The sequence below is a fragment of the Sinohyriopsis cumingii genome, chromosome 15 (genome assembly GCF_028554795.1).
Source record: "Sinohyriopsis cumingii isolate HCF-2022 chromosome 15, ASM2855479v2, whole genome shotgun sequence".
NCBI lineage: Eukaryota > Metazoa > Mollusca > Bivalvia > Unionida > Unionidae > Sinohyriopsis > Sinohyriopsis cumingii.
In genome coordinates this window covers 35,117,384-35,139,969 of record NC_142975.1, presented here as the reverse complement: position 1 = coordinate 35,139,969, position 22,586 = coordinate 35,117,384, and the positions used below count along the sequence as shown (strand labels likewise).

Sequence of the window (22,586 nt, the reverse complement as noted above, 5' to 3'; positions counted from 1 at the left end):
TGTGTTTCCATATTTATGACAGATATCTGCTCCACAATTACACTCGTCAAAAGTGTTACTGTATTTATGACAGATCTCCACTCCACACTTGAACTTGTGTAGAATGTGTTACTGTATTCATGACAGATCTCCACTGTACACTTGAACTTGTGTAAAATGTGTTAGTGTATTCATAACAGATCCCCAATGTACACTTGAACTCATGCAAAATGTGTTACTGTATTCATGGAAGATCTCCACTCCACACTTGACCTCATGTAAAATGTGTTACTTTATTTATATCATATCTTTGCTGCATACTTTAGCTCATAAAATGTGTTTCGATTTTTATCATTGGTCTTTGCTCCACACTTGCACTCCACACTTACACTTGTGTAAAATGTGCCACTGTATTTATAACAGATCTCCACTCCACACTTACACTTGTGCTAAATGTGTTACTATATTGACAGATCTCCACTCACATTCATTTCTAAATACATGTATGTTGACAAATAACTTCTTATCTTCCAACTTGGGCAATGGGGATATTGTGAAACCCTCCGTCCATCTGTCTATCCATCCATCAGTCCATAATTCTGACATTAAACTTTGGAAGGAAACTCACAAAACATCTTCTTATGATAAATATCAACAAGGATGATAAATTCGTTTTTGTTATTTCCCCTTGGGTCCTTAAAAGGGGTCAAAGGACATGTTACATATTTAAATTTTCTGAGTTTGCTTTTAGTAATGTACAACTGGAAGACCTTGTTCAACAGGAGTTATGGGAAGATTGTGGGTTCAGACTTAGATAGCAGGTATGGATTAAGTTCTTGATCAAGTAAAATGGCATGTAGGGCTTAAGTTAGGAATTAGATGGTGGGTAGGGATAGGTTTGAGTAAGAATTAGATAGCAGGTAGGGATTGAATTTGGGGGATCTGAGTTAGATGGTGAGTAGCGATTAGGTTGGAGTCAGAGTTAGATAGCGAGTAGGGATTGAATTTGGGGATCAGAGTTTGATAGTAAGTAGGGATTAGGGTGGGGTCCGAGTTAAGAGGTGGGTAGGGATTGAATTTGGGGATCAGAGTTTGATGGTAAGTAGGGATTAGGGTGGGGTCTGAGTTAAGAGGTGGGTAGGGATTGAATTTGGGGATCAGAGTTTGATGGTAAGTAGGGATTAGGGTGGGGTCCGAGTTAAGAGGTGGGTAGGGATTAAATACTAAGCTTAAGATTAGGCAATTCAGGATAGGAACTAGCAAATCAAATGAGTTTAAAAACATTGGAGCTACAATGAACAAATTAACAAGAGCACAGACTATATTGGAACAAATTTGAAATAGGAATAGGAATGAATGATACATGGCTTAGTGAGAGAGATTGTTTATTCACAGTTCCTATAATAGATTGAGAATCGTGACATAACTGTGTCATGTGAAATAGTGAAAGAGATCTCTTTTCAGGAATCTTTATCAAAGTAATCTTTTGACCTGTATTGAAAAATGCTGAAGCATACAAAAATTGTACTTTTCGAAGGGTTTGCATGCATGTGTAATTAAACATATTTCAAATCACAACTCTTTGTAATGCTTAAATATATACATAAGATTATTTTGCATCTTTGGGAGCAAATTACATCTTACACGAGATTTTCATATATGGCCAAAATTTGTCAAGAGTGAATTGAAAATTACAAAATATTCTCCAGAAAACAAATTACCATTAACTGGTAGAAATATAAATAAAAATTAGTAATATCCAGATATGCTAAAGTCTATTGGACTTAAATTAGAATTTTGTTAAAAGCAGGATATTGTCATATGGCATATCAGTTTTTCAGTGACACTGATTCACCCAATAAAAATGAAGAACAAAATTTCAATATTTTTTGTATAAATAGTACATAAATGTAATGTTCCAAATTTTAAAGAAAAGCTTCGACATTGGACCAAGTCCCTCTCAGCACGATAGGTCCAAAATTGTATAGTTGAAATATTAGCATGGTTTTTCATTAGTAATTGTTTTGAGTTGATCTGAAACGTTTGGCGGAAAATATTTTGTGATGCTAATATTCCCAAGTTGTTACTTTAAAAATAGTTTCTATCCTTTTCCAACACAGTGAGTTGGAGAGTAAATGTGATAATGATGTATGTTAAACTTCATTATCTGCCAAACATTTTGGTGTATATGATGCAGTAAATATAAATGAACATACACCACTACCTCGATAACTCACGCCCTGAGTGAACCATCTTATAATGCAGGGTCAGGTGTGGCTCCCATTTTTTAAACCAGAAAATACCCTAAAAATTGATCCCTATTTGTTCAACTTGAAGAAAATCGAGATCAAAAATTGGCAACGGAAACTTTGATGTATCGCTCGTTTCATCATTAAAAACGGTAGATAGGACCTGGAAAGTGTAATCAACACTATGAAATATCAAATTTAAAAATAGGTCATGCAGTTTAAAAGAATTTCTTTCCAAATGACATTCTTAGTACATCGCAATTAATGATATTTAAGGAAATTTTTATCAATGAAACATTTATGCCAAGTGGAGGCAGTACTTGAATAAATAAATACAAATTAAATAATCTGCGTTCTACTTCTTTCTTTTAGTTCCTTTTAAGTGTAATCATCATGAATGCAATGTGTCCTCTTGTAATTAAACATAAAATGAGTCAATCTACCATAACAGCTATGTCCGCTAGCGTTTCTCTGAGAACCTAATTAAGTGCCGACTGTGTTTTGATAACTGACTTCCGGAAGATTTTGTTGTATTGTTGCGCAGAATTAAAAGCTGGCCTCCTTTGTATTACCATGTTAATTATGTCTTTTGAATCAAATAAAGGAGGTGGAATAAAAGTAAAGTTAAAAGGCACAAAAATCTTACACTTAAAATCTAGTGGCCATGATCGTATGTCGGGTGAACTCACTTCATTTGATCAATTAAACACTTATAAAATGTTACTGTGTATGTAACATAAACTACCTTAAATTAACCGACTCTTTCATAATGGTGATCAAAGATAAAAAAAAAGACAGCCAAGCGAAATGAATACTTCATAAAATAAAGAGCTTGATTTCACAGATATGGACCATTATGGGCAAGCGAGTTTCAGAGAATTTTTTAACTGGCACTTAGAGATAACCCCAAGGATGATCAGAAGTTTCACTATTACTTCCAATGAAATCATGAAATCAATATTGTACTAACTGAACAATACAAAAATTGAGTTTTGACGTAGACTATTGTCTCACAAAATAAATGTTGTGTGTTTTTGAGAGAAAAAAAGAGGAATCTTGTTTGGTGGAGTATCAACAGTTAGTCTATTTCCCTGCCCTGTGGACTCCTGATTTGACAGGATAATATTAAACACCACTACGGCAACCAAGCTCATCAAGAAAAACAAGAAGCAGTGACATAATACACAGATTTTTCTACATACACATGATGGTTGTTGAAACCAGTTGGAACAATCTTTCATATGTTGGACATTTTGAAAATAAATGTTATTTGAACAGAATAATGAACATCTTCATTAGGAGAAGCGCATTAGTAAAAATTCTTATCAACGTGATTGAAAAATGAGGATTCAGTCAATAAACAGCCCAGTTCCCTAAAACCGCTTAAGCACCACCACCCCCACGGTTTTCTCGATGTCAAAGCGATTTTTGTCAATTTTTGGAGTTCCCTGATGGTATCTTGCACCTCACTTATAGTGCAATATATGTTTGTGGACCCTGCTGTGTGCAAGTTATCGAGGGAGAGGTGTATAATGAAAGGCATGGGAATTTGTGATTGCAATCAGTTGCGACTGAAGCATTAGGGCTTACCAATATTTTATTTATTTCCAGACCGATGTGATTTGGAAAATGGAGAGAAGGTAGAGGAGCTACAGATGAAATATGTCACATGCCTTGAACTTACCCTACAGAAATTTTATGATAACCCCAAACAACGACTCTCTGCTCTACTTGACAGATTGGCTGCTATGCGTGAGTTGACGGAACTGTCACTGAAATATAATAAGACCTTTATCAGTGACTGGGACTTAGACAAACAATTTCCCTTGTGGACAGAACTACTCTCTGTAGATGATTCATAGATGTTATTCATGGTATTTTTCAGTGTTTGGTAGGTATGCATCACGATCTCATCAGCAAACCACAGGTGCTATCTATTTTACATGCATGTGATACTCAAGCTTCTCTTTCACAAGAGCTGATACATTGTAAGTATAGCACAGTGAGCTATATTCGGAGCTTCCTTGTCATCAACCACCACATATTTTTACTGTACATGCTTACTTATAAATTGAATCGAACTACACACTGCACAGACACAGAATTGCCATCACAGAATCCACTGGCAGATCTGGATCTATAATCTGTAACAAGTAGAAGAAACAATATAGACCCTGATCTGCTAGCATATTTTGTGACAGCAGGTCAGTCTATATTGTGTGTAGTTCGACTTGACTTATAAGCTAATACATATAGTAATAGGCTGATAACTCAACCCATGACGATATTGTTTTTTGCTTTAGGAGATATCACCTATTCATTAAAACATGCACAAATTTGCAGATATTCTTGGCTGCACACATCAGTGTACATTTTATAGACTTACCAGTATTTCTCACAGCTGTTGAGCTACCATTGGTTGAAGGGTTCTTTTGGTGACCTACACATTATATTTCCAGAGCAAATCCTATGTTTGGAATAGCATAACCCTCTCTCCTGTGGCCATTTTGAATTTTGTGCTAGATATATCTGTTACCAATTACTTGTTTGTGTCTAAAGTGTATGCATATTTATTCCAGAAAGATTTGCATGCAGTCAATCTCCACATTTTAATGAGCAGGTGACATCAGACCCACATATCGATTATCAGTATCAACACAGATTTGGGGGGTTGATTTATCTGACTAGTCTAGTAAAGGAATGTTCTTCTTGGGAGTCCTATGGTAAATCATACATGTGACAGAACCAGGACATCAAACCATTAGATTTACAGATTTTGATATTTAGATTGCCTTCTACACCAGTACAAGTTTTCTCAGCTTACATTTTGTTTTTTAATGGGACTGGAAAGAAAATAAGTGATTTTTTATACATGTACTATCTTCATTCTATAATCAAGCAGACACCTTTTAACATGAATGAGATTCTAATGTAGAATGTTAGAATAACAATGAATGAATACCAGTCAGTGTATTGTCATTAAATGAAAAGGAAGAGTTGTATATCTCACTATACATTCCTGTGGGTGGGTTGGGTTTTTTTTGCACAAGCATTTTTTTGTTTCCTTCACTAATACTACATCAAGGGTTTCTGCTGAAACCATTTTCAGTCAGTCTCTCCTTTTAATCTCACCTCCACTAAAGTTCAGCTGATTTTTATTCTGAGACTCAAAAACCATCATGAACCAATTTGGGTTTCTTTAGTACTTACACCATCTCATAAAACATTCCACATTTGTCCATAAACTTTCCGATGTACAACAATAAGGTAACCAATTAACAGCTTGTTGTGTACATATAATAACATTCTCAAGCCATTTACTCAGCCACACACAACAGCACCAGTACAATATTTCCTTAACCCAACAGACTGGTTCATATTGATTTTTTTTTTGGCTGTAGAATGCATAAAAATACCATTTTTGTAGAATAAAATCATCTTATTTTCAGGAGTGGTAGATTTAAATTGTAAAATATTATTGACAGCTTTTCAAATGACTTTTTTTCTTCTACAGCTGGTATAATGGCATATATGATAAAGACAAAATTGAAACCCCCATGAGGTTCTTCCATTGCTTTAAGACCCATGTGTTTTCCATTATTATCTCTTCTCCTGGTTATGTTTTCATTATCTAGGGTGAAAGTTTCTATGTGTAGAAAAACACAGATTCATTTTTTTAAACCAATAAAAATGATTTGCAAATATTTTCGTTTTATAGAGGTAATTTAAAATGTGAGAAGTTTTGCAAATAAAAATGATGACTCTAATAAATCTTAGTACATTCAACACTCAATAGGTTATGTAAGACTACAGGAGAAAGACAGGAAGTGACCATTAACAAGACCCTCTCACACACAGACTAAAGGAAAGTATGTACATGCACAGGCTACAGGAAAACAGAGAGGGATTGGCCTTTCCAAAGAACCTCTTACACAACAACTACAGAAAAACATACTGAGCAGCCTTAATTTTGACCCTTTCTTGCACAGACTACAGGAAAACAGGACAGAGAGTGATGTCTACAAAGACATACATACATGCATGCATACATACATACATACATACATACATACATACATACATACATACATACATAGGTTGTTGAGATATGTATTTTATTTCTATTTAATTTCTTTCTTATTTCTTTGTCTTTAGTCTTTATGTATGTACTTAGACGTATATATGTTTTCATACATGATTGTAAATTTGTTTTATAATGAATGTAACAAGATTCCTTCGAAGTGACTGACACTCTGCTTGCCAAATCGAATTTCTTTACATTCAAGACAAAATCCTTTTCTTTGTTTAAACTGCATAGTGTTGAAACTATCTTTGAAATTCTTCAGTGGTATTTTTTTCAAAATTATCTGCTTTGAAGGACATATTGGATGTCAACTTGGCACCTATTTAATTTATGCCCAACAAGGCATCGTAAGACATTTTTAGATGGAAACCCCAAGATATGACTTTCCATTTTAAAGGACCAGTGAAAACAAACTTTTTATGATGGATGCCATGGTGGTCTTATTCGATATCAGATTTGCACCATTTCTTTTAAGTACCAGCTAGACATTATATGAAGTCTTTTGGTGAAATCAAAATGTCAATTTGACAGGCCATCCAGGAGATGTAGTGATAAGGTTTTAAACTGGTCATTGTGGCAGTCATATTAAAAGTCCGATCGGCACCATTTTCATTTATGACCAAGTAGACATCACAAGATGTCTTCTAATGAAAACGGCTTACCAATATGACCATTCATTTTCAAGATAGACAATATGGCAGTCATATTGAATGACTAAATGGAGCAATTCGGATCACATAGACACAATAAGAAGTTGGTAATGCAGACTTCATGTTGATTCGACTATCTATACAGCATGAGTAGCGATAAAAAGAAATTTCTAAATGACCACAGTGGCAACCATATTTAATGTATGATTGGCACCATGGACAATCATAAGAAGTCTTCTAAAGGAAACTTCATACTGATATGCCTATCCATTTAGGATGTGGAGCTATGAAAAGATTTTCAAGATGGCCACTTTAGCGACCATATTGGGTGTCTGTGCGGCACCCTATTCATTTATGATCATCTCAATCATGAGATGAATGTACGTGTTTCATGGCAATTCTTTAAGTAGAGTAGGAGGAGTAGTGATAATAATAAACCTGTACTAATGGACGGACAGACGACGAATGACGGATCAGTCCATAAGCTCTTCTGGTTTATGATCAGTATATCTAATTATGGTGATATATATTATTAGTAAGATTTGGCGTTTTGTTTAAAGATATATATTTACATCATGTATCCCATTAAGTAAGCATTTTAAAAATCTAAACAATATATACACTGTGATTGCAATAAATATTACACTTCCATAAGTAAATTTACTTTTCTGTTCTTTGATGTACATGTCTGTTTCAACATGTATTGTTATTTTGCATGCATATGTCTCTCGCCCCTTCTGAGTTTGCTTTGTATAGTTTGAACTCTTCAATAATGGAGTAAATAAAGGCTGTTAATTCATTTATGCAGACATACATACGTAAATACACACACATACATGAACGTTAGATGGTTGATATATGGATGGGTGGATACCTATACCTTCAGAGACTGGTAAGCAGCAGCAGTAGAAGTAGTAGTAGTATTTTGAATTTAAAATATATAAACTTCCAGATTAAAGGTACAATTTATTTCACACATACTATCATCATTCCAAACAATTAAGTCTAATTATTCTTTTCTGAGTGAAAAAATTAGGAACAAGGCCCGAAAAACATTTAGCATCATACCCTCCTAATATACAGTATCATATCTTATTTAAGCAAGATATAATTTTGTTTAAACAAGATATTATTTCTTTTATACGTAGATGAAAGCATACCTACATACAGTTGCAGAGCTATTTTAATAATCCAAAGAACAATATTATTTATTTTTTTTAAAACATTTGATATGACTTCATTGAGTCTACAACAAAGATATGTTTCTTTTCATACAAGGCAAGATACATGTATCAATCACTTGACATGCGTTCAAAATTGCCTTGGTTGAGTTCGGTAGTAATGAAACAAACTTTGCCCCATTCAGTCCTGGCTTTGAGGGTGTAAGGTGATACTGGGTCACTCAGTCACATATGTGTAACATCAATGCCATACATATTTACCATAATTATCAATTATAATAGCATATTAATACACACATACATACATACATACATAGCTTGGGTCGGTGGTACTTTCCAGGGTTTTCCAGGGTTCTTCCTCCACCATTAATACTGGCCGCCATGTATAGCCTATCATGTGCTGAAAAATGGCGTTAAACCCTACAACACACACACACACACACACACACACACACACACACACACACACACATACCTACATACATCATTACTAATATTAGAGGCTTTACTTAAAAATGAAACGTTAGGTAACATGTATTTATATAAAATGAAAAGAAAAAGAAAAGCATCACTTTTTTTCAGGACACCTAATCTTCATCTACATCCACAGGGGTTCGTTACAAAGAAAATCAATGGATGGGGATTCTAACCTGTAACTATATACTGTTACAGGTTAGAACCCCCATCAAAGACCAACAAGTTGTTCTCCATCTTTTTTGTTGGTCTACACCATCCCTTGATTTTCTTTGTAACGAGCTACACATTCATGAACAAAGATATTAAATTATCATATATTAAATTATTTTAGTTTAAATTTTAGTAATTAGGGTAATGTGAACATGGTGCTAGTTGCTTTCCCGGCGCCACTTACAAGATATTCAGGACAAATTATTGGGAAGATAACTTTAGTTCTGCCCCATTGTGAAAATGGGTTATGTCTTAAGAGAAAGAATCTACTGGAGGTATCACGGTACCAATTGTTTTTCCATAGACCTTAATGCTAATGTTTGGAGAAATAAATATATTTTCTATTGTACTTTAGTGTGCATGTCACACACGTTTCTAGAGAGCAGTGTTAGATTGTCAATTTGACAAGGACAAAACCAGGTACTCCATTGCATTTAAGAGAGATAACTCTGTTGGAACTAGACAGGGGTAAGAGTTATCTAGTCACAACAGACACAGTTTCAGACATGTGTACCAAATTTTTAAAAAATCATAAAAAATACAAAATATCATCTAGATAGGAATTAACATAATCTCAAATGTTGCCAGGAGGTACAACTTTTTTTAAGCCTTACAGAAAGTACAACTCTTACATAATGCACCAATCACAGCTAGTTTTGTTGTTTATTTCGAAATACACCTTAAGCCACGCCCACCTGGACTTGCGCAATTGGTACTGTTATACCTGGAGGATTAACCGAGATGGTATAACGGTACCAATTGCGCAAGTCCAGGTGGGCGGATCTTAAGGTGTAGGGAACATTGTATTCAGAATTAAAGAACAACACTAGCTATGATTGGTGCATTATGTAAGAATTGTTCTTTCTGCTGGGCTTAAAAAAAAGTTGAGTCTCTTGGCAACATGTGAGTTTGTGTTAATTTCTATCTAGATCATATTTTGTATTTTTTATGATTTTTTTTTTAAATATGGTACACATAGCTGAAAATGTGCTTGTTGTGACTAGATAACTCTTACTCCTGTCTAGTTCCAGTAGAGTTATCTTTCTTAAATGCAATGGAGTACCTGGTTATGTCATTGTCAAATTGACAATCTAGCATTGTTCGCTATGACAGTGTGTGACATGCATGCTCAAGTAGGATAGAAAGTATATTTATTTCACAAAACATTAACATTGAGGTATATGGAAAAACAGTTGGTACCGTGATACCAGATAGAAAAAAATAGTTGGATCATTCGTTGTTTATCTTTCAATCCTTGTTTGGTAAACAACCAAAGTGATCCAGATGTATAGCAAACGACTGATAGTCTGGTTCCCTGACCTCTCTCCACTCCGTTATGAGGAACGGAGTGGAGTGAGGTCAGGGAACCAGACTAATCGACTGACAGTTGGAGTATTTCGTAGAATTGACATTGAAGTTGCCAATTGGTGTAAGATGGTTTAGCATAAAATACAGCGCTTCAAGCTACAATTAAAAAAATGTTTTAAAAACTGAAATAAGTGTCATCAATGGTCTGATATTGACGCACAATTAAAAAAGAACAATGACCCTTTAAAACAAATGAAGCGAGAATGCGTTAATAAACACATTTGTACCAAGGCTTTTTTGCGTACCAAATGTCACAAGAATACGTTTAAACATTACCAAGCTTTGAGGGGGCTTAAACTGGCAAACGTTCAATGCCAAGATCTAAAATCGACCGGCAACATAGTGTCTCAAACCCGAGACGAATATATAATTCACCAAAATGTACATTTAAGCCTAAGATACAATTTGCAAGGCAATTAGCGTCAGGGTATGTTGAATGATTCCTAAACTCAGCAATTATAAGTAACTGCTCTTATAAAGGTGCAGTGGTTTTTGTAGCTTTTTCTTTCCTCTTCTTTCAAAAGTGATTACTAATTTCCTAATATTAAAGACGAAAAGATGATACCCCATTAAATGCAAATCTACACGTACAAGGCAGTACAAGTTTAATACGCACAAGTGTATGTACCGGCAGCTCATGTACAAAAACTGACACTGGTTATATTTAACGGTTGATAAAATGTGCTAGTTACGATACGTATGGACGGACAGACACATGGAAGAATAGACTGATATATAAGAAGGTTCTTACTTCAAATTTTCCTATGCAGGCCTTAATTATACACGTATAATGTTTTCACAGTTCAACCATAATAACAACTACTACTCCTGTGCAGTTTCAAATTAGAAGCAGAAAACCTTGCCAAAAATTATATAAAATGTCAAAAAGAACCAGTCCAGTCCATACGGCTAAATAAAATAAGATTTCAATCTATACGACATCCATTACCCGTATGTCACTCTTTAGCACCCTTTTAACTTCTAAATTCCATGAAAAGTTCGCAGGTCTTCGTTATTTAATAGCGTACTAGAACATAAATGGGCAATAGCATTCGTGAAAAGCCGTCAAACTAGTATAATGGACAGTAATTGCATTCTGTGTCATCAAATATGTCCCTCGTACAAAACCTGAGAAAATGCTGAAGCATGTTTGAATTTAATTCCCGCATCTAAATAACTCATCAGAGAATCTTCCACAGCATGTTCCGCTCTTTAGGTCACTTTGTAAAATCTTCAAGACCGATCTGTTGTTTGGAATAAGGTTTGTATAAATGCCTTTCAGTTTTTCATCTGTTATGACGATCTCCTTCAAAGGTTCCTGTCAACAATCCGTGACAAACTTCGATGTCTGTATGAGTTCTTTATGTGCTATTTCTGTCAAAACTCTTTAGAGGTTTTCCCCCGTAAAAATGTCCATTACTGCAAGGAGTTCATCCTCACCCACACCTTTAAACTCAGTTACAGCTTACTGCAGCACGTTAGTCATATAGCTAGGCACATACTTGAAAAGTGAGACCAGCCATGTCTGAGGTATTATACCACTCATACAGTGCTCAACTAATACTGGGGCCATTTTAACTGGAAAGTAGCCGTACTCTCTCCACCCATACACTAAAATATTGGCTACTGCTCTCCAATTCTTTTATCCTATGACCGCTCAAGTGGCCTAGTGGTTAGAGCATCCGCTTCGGAAACGGGAGGTCGTGGGTTATAACCCCAGCCGAGTCATATCAAAGACTTAAACAAAAATGGTACAATCAGATGCCTTGCTAGGTGCTCAGCATTAAGAAGTTAGTGTTAGGATTGGTCGGCCTGGTGTCAGAATAATGTGACAAGGTGGGGCATCATGCTACATGTCTGCGGTACGATGTCTCATTTCTAGACATCACAATAATCTGCTACACTGCAGACAGCGTAGCGATATGACTAAAAACATGTTAAAGCTACGTTAAACATCCTAATCACACACACTTTTATCATATGATATGTCGATGCTGCGGTACTTTATACTAAGTTCCTAGGGGCCCCGAGTGGCTGAGTGGTCTAAAGCGCTCTCCGTCACGGATCACTGCCATCTCACCTCTGTCTGCGTGGGTTCGAGCCTCGGGCTTGGCCAATGTGGATATGTGAGAAAGCTTGCCAGTAACTTCTCGTGGGTCGGTGGTTCTTTCCGGGGTTTTCCCGGGTTCTTCGTCCACCAATAATACTGGCCGCCATGTATAGCCTATCCTGTGCTGAAAAATGGCGTTAAACCCTACAACAACAACAACAACAACTAAGTTCCTACAGTGGATCTTTCATAAAAGCGGTCCAAAATTCGGTAATGCATTCTCATAAAACCCCGCCATCTTCCGCTCTTTTTTCATATCCATCATTAAGGTATCACTTTATGTGGATGCTTTTGGTGCATGATTGCATTACCTCGGAAAAACTTCAGCATCTCATAAAATGCCTGACCACTACGGAAATGAGAAACTTTACAGCTCGCACTTCCTCTCCAAATTGTTCTGTGCTAATTTGTCATACGTGTATCCGTTTGCCACTGTTTGGAATTCATTGCTAAATTTGTGTCCCTCTTACTGTCGCCATCTGATAAGAACGGTCCCAGCTGGAGGTCTGAGTCAATTTGCTTTCCTATTTTCTTCTCTTTTGGCAGATATTGAAGAAAGAGATTATGTTGAATGACTTCGTTTGTTTGTTTCTAATGGGTTGTTTTCATTCTTTTAGACTTCGGTTCAAGATTCTCTTTTTGCAAATTACGTGTCTCTTTTTAACTGACCCTAAATAAAAGCTAAGAACGGGAATTTGGTTTTTCTCATAGTTCAGCCACTGCTCCAATAGTCTCCTTAACATCTTGAACGTCAAATGTATATTCATCTAATAGGCCCCGTTTACTTTTGCCGTTACCGAAAAACAGTTCCAAATCTTTACTTTTGATTCCATCGTCATCGCATATTTTATGCACTTTTATCTTTCTAGCTCTTCCACCATTTTTTAATATTTGAACAAAGAAATTATTGAGAGATAGTTTCCTTGAAAATAATGGGTAACTGGCAGATACATATGAGAATCGAACCTTACATTGAAACTATTGAGGTTCACCGCTGTATCATATACATTTATTTATATTATCCATTTTTGTCTTTAAAAAATAACAAAATAAACAGAGTCATGATTGGACGAGAAACGCTAGCTCTAAAAACTCAGCTGCAGAATTAACTTAAATATTTTTATTTTCATTTGAAAAATTTGATTGTAAGCTGCATAGACGAAAGATGGGTGGATAGTGGATAGTAGGACACGGATAATGATGTGTACCCTATCCAACAAAATAGGTAATGCAAAACACATCAATCGTTTCATTCTCCCAATAAGATTTCATTTGGAAGTTACCTTGTGGCTCAACCTATCACCAACTCGCATTCATGCCCAAAAGACTGGAGAAATATCGTACGGCAAATATCCACAAGTTTGTATCCCCGACCCGACCCGACCCCACTCCACCACTGCCAACCGCCATATATGCATTGGTGGCCCGAGACATCTTTCAATCATCTACTGATGTTGGTGAAACATTATGCCAAATCTGATAACTCTCAAACAATCACTGTATATTGATTTCAAATTACAAGGACGAATATCCTCCCCGTCTCCCATGGGGAGCACAGCAAGATCAAAACCATTCATCATCTACCCACCATTCTAGCATAATATCAAATATAATCACTCACCCTCAATGCAGATGGAAATTAGGTTACGAGGAAAATAACGACGGACCGACGACCATGAATAATCACAATATATTCACAAAAGAACGGATATCAAACACCTTATAATTTTAAACAGATTTTTTTTCTTCTTGCATTTTATATAATTGCATACTGAATCGCATTTCATTTCTAAGCAAAGTCTCAGAGGAAAAATTAGAAATCACCAAAGGGATAGCCTCATTTACATGTATAAGTATTACTATATGTAAGTAGGTAAGCATGCAATCGTGAAACAAAAGATTATTCAGGCATCGTTTTATTTTTCTACAGACATTGAAAGGTAATACAGCAAAATGTTGACAATCTTGACAGTACATGCAATAGCTGATGTAATCTTAATCTCTTGATTAACATACATCCAAATCAAAGCAATCCTACTACAACTATCACTGTTGATACTAATGATAACTTGTGTATGTATGCGTGCATCGATTTGTCTTTGTCCGTCCGTAATTCTGCTTTTCTCACAATATATATGGCCCGATATGTAGCCAGCTATTGAATTATAGCATGAGAAGGCATTCTTGAACTGCTTCATATACTGACAAGTCCAAGAAGCAGGACTGCATCAAAATTTCGTCCATAATAATTCCACTAAAAAGTCCATCTTATATTTTTCGAAAATAATGAAATCCAGAATTGAGAGAATTGTTGCATAAAATGCTCCACCATGACACTGTTCAATGACTGCATTGACTTCCTCCAAGGAAGAAACCATCCTCCGAATCTAGAAATACTTGCGAAGAAGACATCTATCCATTTTTCTGTGAAATGGGTCTTATCTTCAATGGGCAGCCTTGTCTTAATTGCTTGCAAATAATATCCATCGATAATGCGAGAGTAGCTGCCAGTACGAAGAACTTCCATCCAAATAATCTGTCCCGAAATCCCATCAATACATCCATAAATATATAGTCCCAAAAAAGTTTTAGTTTTTCCTAAGAGTCTATGCGCCAAACATAGTTTTGGTCCCTGAAGTAACACAGGCGTCTAATGAGACAATGTCGCTTCCGCCGTGCAACACCAGCATAATCAAGACATTACATCAATAATCTCGCAGTTTCTCTGGGAATAACACATAACCATGCTGAATGCAATCTCTCCGGAATAATATAACCATGTTGAAGCTTTTGGAGGTGCACCCAACTATGGCTTTGCAAATTACCGAGAGATTTTTGCGTTGCTCTGAATGAAAACTGTTACTACCAATACATCAGAATAATTCTGAATAATTCCGAGTTCGATACCAACTTTATTTATTTTTATAAACATTAAAACTAGACATTGCAAATATTGAATGCAGAAGAATGGATTGTTCTGTAATCCGGAAAAGAACATTAATTAAACAGTGTGGTTGTTTGCAACATCAGCGTCGTCTGGTTTGAAACACGAACAAGATGACACTGTTAGAGGCAGCTGGCGACAATCATGTTAGAAATTATAAAAATGATACATAACATGATTAAGTTTTATCCATTTTTATATCATTGATGCTTTTCGATTTTAAAATTGGTACGGCTACAAAAATAATAATACAAAAAAGACGGTAAGCAAATACTATACTCGCAGAAAAATGCCCCAACTCGTTGATTTATAGGTTGGGTTGGCGGATCAATATTCAATATTATACCTGCATTATTATATCCTACTGAATAAATCGATAATTCAGAACTGCAATTCTTCCATATACCACATGTTTATCCACAGGCACGCAGGACTTGTGAGATCTACATGTCGCGTATCAGAGTTCACAATTCAGTACAGTGTACAGTCATCAACCGTACGCGCTTCGTGTCTCTTGAATAGGTCTGCTGATAATGAATCGTCAGTGGACATTATGTCAGCAGTTGTATCGTGATAGCTTTCCACTTTTGTCAATAAGGGACTGGTTTGGTGTACACATCATATTTATCGGCTTAGTCTTCTCCCTGTGAAGAGAAATAATTTCTTCGATTCGCATTTTGTTCAGTGTTCTCATCTTGAAAGAAATAACACGAACTCGATCATGAAGAAGCGGTGAGTTTTTTTTAAATATTAGAGAGCACAATTTACCCCCCAGAATTAATATTGATGCATACGAGACCATGTCACTCCACTGCATTATTACATGTACGTGTATTTAGGTGCATTTTTTTCTTTAAGTTTGATCGAAATTCATTTATTTTAGCAAACAATCATGCTAATTGCTACTGGCATAAATACACCTCTCCAGTAGCCTAGTGGTTATAGCGTCTGGCTCGGATGCGGTAGGTCGTGGGTTAGATCCCCGGCCGAGTCATACCAAAGACTTACAAAAATGGTACTAAGAGCTACCTCACTTGGCGCTCAACTTTACGAGGTTATTATTAGGGCTGGTCGGCCTGGTGTCTGTGGCATGATTCCCCAGTACTAGGCATCACTATAAACTGCCACACTGCAGACATCGTAGATATATGACTAATTTTCTTTTTTAAAGCTACGTTAAAAATCCAAATTTCTCTCTCTCTCTCTCTCTCTCTCTCTCTCTCTCACACACACACACACACACACACAATTTGTCAATACGTTTTGGATCCCCCTCCCGTTTACTTAAACTTTTCTTCTTAGTGGATTATTCTGCGTAGATTTCCGCCTGTTGTTGTTATTCTTGTTTTGCTTTGGCCTTTTCCCCCTGGTAGTACCGGTAGTGATAATGTCAGAAAAAAAAGGAGATATATTTCTTGGTCTAGCTCTCTACCCATTTATGTTATGTTTACTTCATTCAAGAGCCACCTTTGACCTCACGCACATGATTCAGTGCCCTGGCCAATGGGACAAATGAATACATGTGGCGTGTGAATTCTTGTACTCATGGGAAGGTTGTAAGTGTTGTCTTTTCCGACCAGATGAACATTCACTGACTCCTCACTTTCCACATGTCTAACACATACAGGCATTTATACAATACAGTGCATTTTATCTAAGGGACATACAACATGTCATTTTTTTACCTTTATAACTCACTGTCTTTACGCTAAACACACTATTTTCAAAATGTTGTCCCAGCTTAGTTTCGTTGTTGCGTCAGGTACCTAAAATTGCCCAATATCAATTTGTCACACACATACACACACACACACACACACACACACATTTAAAAAAGCCCAAAACATTCACAGTTTTGTTTGTTGTTGTTGTTGTAGGGTTTAACGCCATTTTTCAGCACACGATAGGCTATACATGGCGGCCAGTATTAATGGTGGAGGAAGAACCCGGGAAAACCCCCGGAAAGAACCACCGACCCACGAGAAGCTACTGGCAAGCTTTCTCACATACCCACGTTGGCTGAGTTTTGTTTGAATTATCCCCTTAAACATGCAGTTGTAAAGTTGAGGTTACTCGCCCATAACACGAGAGATCACAGCTTCACTACATGACCACAATGGTTGTTGTTGTTGTAGGGTTGGTTTAACGCCATTTTTCAGCACACGACAGGCTATACATGGCGGCCAGTATTATGGGTGGAGGAAGACCCGGGAAAACCCCGGAAAGAACCACCGACCCACGAGAAGCTACTGGCAAGCTTTCTCACATACCCACATTGGCTGAATCCGAGACTCGAACCCACGCAGACAGAGGTGAGATGGCAGTGATCCGTAACGGAGAGCGCTTTAGACCACTCGGGACCCCGGCCACAATGGAGTGAGGACATTTGTATGTCTGCTGTCCTGTGCACTTTATATGGGTTATTTTAAATTATCTTTGCGACATTTTGAACTTTGTCAGTTTTCAATGAAATTTTAGAAGCAAAATAAAACATATTTTTAAAAATATTCAAGAAAGAAAGGAAGAAATTGTGTTTTCAAGAACTTTAACTGGTAGTAATACAATATATATGAACAAAACATAAAGAGTTTTAATTTATACAAATGATGTCCTGCCATAAAATATAGTTTTCATTATATAAACCCTTTAAACGACTTCTCAAAACCCTCTCAACAGAATTTTAATATATTACGCAGAAAGCTTACGTGAAAGCCCTTCAGTGTACTAATGATACGGATTTACCACCATGACCACTGTTGCCACAAACTAAATTAACTTCAAAAACTTATTTAAAACTGCAGAATCGAATCACACCAAATCTCCCCTCCTACATACCCCAAGCCTAAAAAAAAAACCAACAAAAAACAATTAAAAATAAAAATAAAACAACATAATGCAGTTATTTGCGAATGGCTGGTGTTATTCGGGTGTGTTGTGTGTATTATTTAAAAGGAATAGGTTATACTCATACTTATGGCTGAACATTTTGATTTTCTATCAACTACAAGGTAGATCAGTAAAGATCAAGAGCAAACTCTGTAGCAAATACAAGTATTATCAATTTACTTATATTATTAATTTACAAAGGCTATTCAGCTGTGTGCAGGCTAATTTGGACTTATCCAAACTGTATCACAGGCTTATTTGGACCAGGTGAAATATATATATATATATATATATATATATATATATATATATATATATATATATATATATATATATATATATATATGTGTGTGTGTGTGTGTGTGTGTAATCTTTTAATTTATACTGTATACTACTAGTACTAAATAAATCTAGCATACTACAAAATGTATACTAGGGTCCTATCCAACTCATGATTTAATTTAGTATAGTATCTGAGAATTCTTTTGACTTTCAATTAATTATAATAAAGAAAATGGGGTTATCTTCGTTAAAAATGAAATATAGTTTACAAGTCTTTGTCTGTTAGTTTCATAGATGAAGCGATATGTTTGGGTGTTTTATATTTTAAAGTTCTATATATTTCCGAACTCTAATTTCAGCGATGAAAATCTAATCTGTTTAAATTCTGATATTATCACTTTCAGTTGATTGTTTTGGTTAATAAGTATGCCCTTAATTAATTTAATTACACATAGCATTTAGATGATTACAGCAGATATGGTACAACCTTGTGATCAATGCCACCATAATTAAAGCACGTATTTTACCATCATCTAACACAAAATATTATCCGAAATAATCGATACTTTAAATAATGTTGTAATGTTAAATTTCCTGTAAGTGTTGGTATATATAAACAATATTTTTTGTTCGAAATCTCACTTGCATGATAAAAACTGACCTATGGCAGTAAAGTGTGTTTCATTGTTGAGCTATTCATTAGAAACTCTTTACACAACGTATAACTGGTAAATATAATGCGATTTGCATGAGAAAATCAACGAAAGTCATAGCTCCATTTATTTGCATTACTGTTTGAGTGTGTTTTAAAGTTATTGAAAATTTTACAAAGACTAAACATTATAATTCGTATCTATTTTGTCCTGATTTGGTCTCAAAATTGACAAAAAAAGTAGTTTGAACTGACAAAGTGGAATCAGTAGGTCTTTGCATAAGAACTGTTTAAGCAAAATTAAGATCTTAAAATCAGTTTTAACATTAATATGTTTGTAAAACAAAAATATCTGCAAAAAACATTTGTTGCGTTCCATTGTTTATTTTAAATTTTATTATATGATATTTCCTTTGGTCTGAATCAGCTTGTCATTTGGTTCAGTTAGCAACGAGTAGTAATAGGGGGCGATATAGGGAAAATAGAAAATCAGTCAAAAAGGTCGTGGGACTGTATAGGAACAAGATTTATAGGGACAAGGGAAAATCCAGTCAAAATGGTACTGGGCCTGTATAGAGACAATGGAACTTATTATTAATATATGTACAATAGCAATGGAACATGGAGGTGACGTCACAGTACTGACTTAGCAGCAATGTAGCAAGGGGCTGGCCTCAATCGAACCAAAGAGCGGGGAAGAATAAAAAAAAAAACTAGAACGCTTGGCGGGAACGGGACTGGCGGGACAGAGACAGAGATAACACATGCAACAGACAACATATATAACACAAACAACTATACGACAGACTAAAAAAAAATTAGGCAAGAAAGGAAATCTATGTGGCCCTGAAAAGGGCCTTCTTCTTCTTCTCCAGTTTTTCTACCATCTCATCACTTTCTCAATAATTCCTTTCTTCCTCTTCTTTTCCGTCTCTGGCATCCAGTCAGGATGGCCCATAGATCTAAATTTCACCTGCACCTTCATCCAGTTTTGATTTAGTCTGTCAAAGTTCTCATTTTTCTTTCTGTTTTATTTTTCCATTCTTTCTTTAGACCACCTGTCTTTTATCTTCTTCACTTCTTCTTCCATCTATTTTTCATTAGTTCTTCTCCTTTTTTAGTTGATCCAGCCCCCAATGCACAAAGCACCAATCTGTCCAATGCAATGTCTTCCAAAAAAACACCTTACTTTCATCACATTATCAAGGGCCTCCTTCAATGTTCCAACTCTTAAGTGTGTTGGTTTAGTGAAGCCTCGTAACTTTTCTACTTCCTCTTTTAGCATGATGGTCACATGACTTGTCACAAAGTCTTCGGTAACTGGGCACCCCCATTCATATTATAGCCTTTCCACCACATAGGTGGCATCCACCGTTCAGTACCAACTGTCCTTTAACTTCTTAAACAACTTTATTGTCATCTTCTTTAATTCTGGGTAGAATTGCGCGAACGACGACGACGATGATGATGATGATGATGATAAAATTTAGGTCGCCTATGCAGCTGATGCTGTCGCGACCGGTTAAGTCCTGAAGGTCAGGATTCTTAATTAGTCGGATTTGTGGGTATGGTGCCACCACAGTTCCGTATTTATGTGCAAATGTCGCACTCTTTAATTTTGGAATTTTGAATATGTCTTGCGAGGCAAAGAGGAAAGGCACCCCGGTGACGCAGTGAGCCATTGGTTGTCGGTACGCCCTGGAACGCTAACGCTCGTATGATCAAATTTTAGTCCAGTTTTGCTAGTGGACAGTTATTTTCCCAATAGTGAGTAAGCCACCTGTGCAATTTTCCAATTCCATTGAGTTGTATAATTTCCTTTATTATTTTAACAATAGATTGGAATTTTGTGTACGTAATGTACTTTTTCATTTCTAAATAGTACCAATCAGCTGGATGTCAGGCACTCAATATACTGTTTTTTGTCCTGTTTTTGTTGTGTTTTGATTTTTGATGGTAGTAATCAAAGGATCAGATCAGAATTTTGTGGATAGAGCTTTTATCAAAAGAGGACTTCATATACCAAAGGAAGAACCTCGTATAAGAAGGCAATCTGAAGTCGATGTCGGTTTTCTTTTACTTCTTCTTTGCTTTCTTTTTCTTCTCTGTCTTCTTTCTGTTGTTCTGATTGTGTTTTGGTTCCGACTCGACTTTCATTGTTGTAGTCCGGCATGATGTTCGCGACTGGTCCGTCTGGTTCATGGGCTTTTATTTCTTTTTACTTAATGGAATTTTGAAATTACATTGTGCCTCTAAATTTTGTTATTTATAATATGTTGGTCTTTTGAGTAATTTTGGAATTTAAAGTTTGTGTTTTAATATTTTGTGGTCTGTATATCTGTTATGTATTTTATTTCCGCTTTGTGCGGTGGGACTGATGAGTGGTCTTTTGTCACCATATATTCTTATTTCTTGTGGGGACCTAAGGCTTAGTGGTGTTTGTTTACACATTGCCAACCTTTGTCGCCTTGTGCGACCGGGCCTGGTGGCGGGGTTAGCCACCTTATATATATTATTGTTTCTTGCACAGTGGAGTTGGAGAATTTTGTCAGACCTGTTTGTTTATTATTGTATTAGTAGCCTGAACACATGCATACATGCAGTGGAAAAGGTTTATAATTAGTAATATATACACACACTTACATGCACTTATACATACACAATTCTTTTTTTTATATTTTTTTTTAAAAGTTTTAAAGTGATATGGACTTGCCATTTGGCTAGCGGTCTTACCCTACCGCTGTAGTCCTGTCTGGTGGTTGGTCTTCTGTTTTAATTGTGGCTACATTTATTCTTGTGGTGTTATTTTCAGCAATGATCTATTTTTGTCTTAGTTTGGTTATTTCTAGTTTTTGTTTGAGTTATTTATGTTATTTCTAGTTTTTAATTGCGTTATTTGTTATTTTTTCAGGCTAAGTCTATTTTGATAAGACGGATGTATTTGCCGAGTATTCGGGTCGCAAGGTCTTTTCAAGGACATCTAGTCTTTTTTTATTCCCTAAATTTAAGTTTCTTAGCCTGTTTCCCGGTTATGACAGGGCTGAATTTTGTTTAATTTTTTTATTTATCTATCTTTAGCTTGATGTTTTGTTCGCTGTTATGTTTTAATTTTCTTATGTTTGTTATATTTTGTCTTATTTGCGTAAGGTACCAGATTATATTTTTGTATGTAGTTTCGGTGTTTTTGTTATATGCCTTATTTAATATGTTTGCGTACGTTGAAAGAGATCCGAGTTTCTGCTGTTTTTTTGGAAGTTAGTTCGTTGATTATGATATTAGCGGCAAGTGTTGAATGTATGGTCCAATATTACCATTGGTGGACAATGGGGCAGTTCGTGTTTTGGTTTGTTTCTTTGTTGAGATGTTTTCCAAGACTGCTTTTTGGTAAAGGTTTAACAATTACTAACGCGGAGGTCAGTGGTTTTCATGTCTTTAGTTGTTGTGATTGTTCTGTTGACCTCTTTTTGTAGCTGGAATAGGTGTCTGCCCTTGTTGGTATTTTCCCACAGTTGTT

The 22,586-nt window shown here is 35.9% G+C and overlaps 2 protein-coding genes across 4 annotated transcripts in view; both read left to right on the top strand.

Moving 5' to 3' along the window:
• The window catches only part of LOC149781590 (nuclear receptor ROR-alpha-like), a 32,438-nt gene extending 26,506 nt beyond the window's left edge, over nucleotides 1-5,932 (top strand). For both annotated transcript variants that reach the window (XM_089935643.1, XM_089935642.1), the window contains exon 8: nucleotides 3,840-5,932. In XM_089935643.1, coding sequence (XP_089791769.1) covers nucleotides 3,840-4,090 — 251 coding nt within the window. In that variant the 3' untranslated portion in view covers nucleotides 4,091-5,932. The remainder of the gene's footprint in view (nucleotides 1-3,839) is intronic.
• Nucleotides 5,933-15,622: 9,690 nt separating this feature from the next.
• The window catches only part of LOC149781589 (nuclear receptor ROR-alpha-like), a 64,521-nt gene continuing 57,557 nt past the window's right edge, over nucleotides 15,623-22,586 (top strand). Inside the window, exon 1 of one of the 2 annotated variants that reach the window (XM_089935641.1) lies at nucleotides 15,623-15,984. In XM_089935641.1, coding sequence (XP_089791767.1) covers nucleotides 15,974-15,984 — 11 coding nt within the window. In that variant the 5' untranslated portion in view covers nucleotides 15,623-15,973. The remainder of the gene's footprint in view (nucleotides 15,985-22,586) is intronic. The other variant, XM_089935640.1, reaches the window with a different exon arrangement.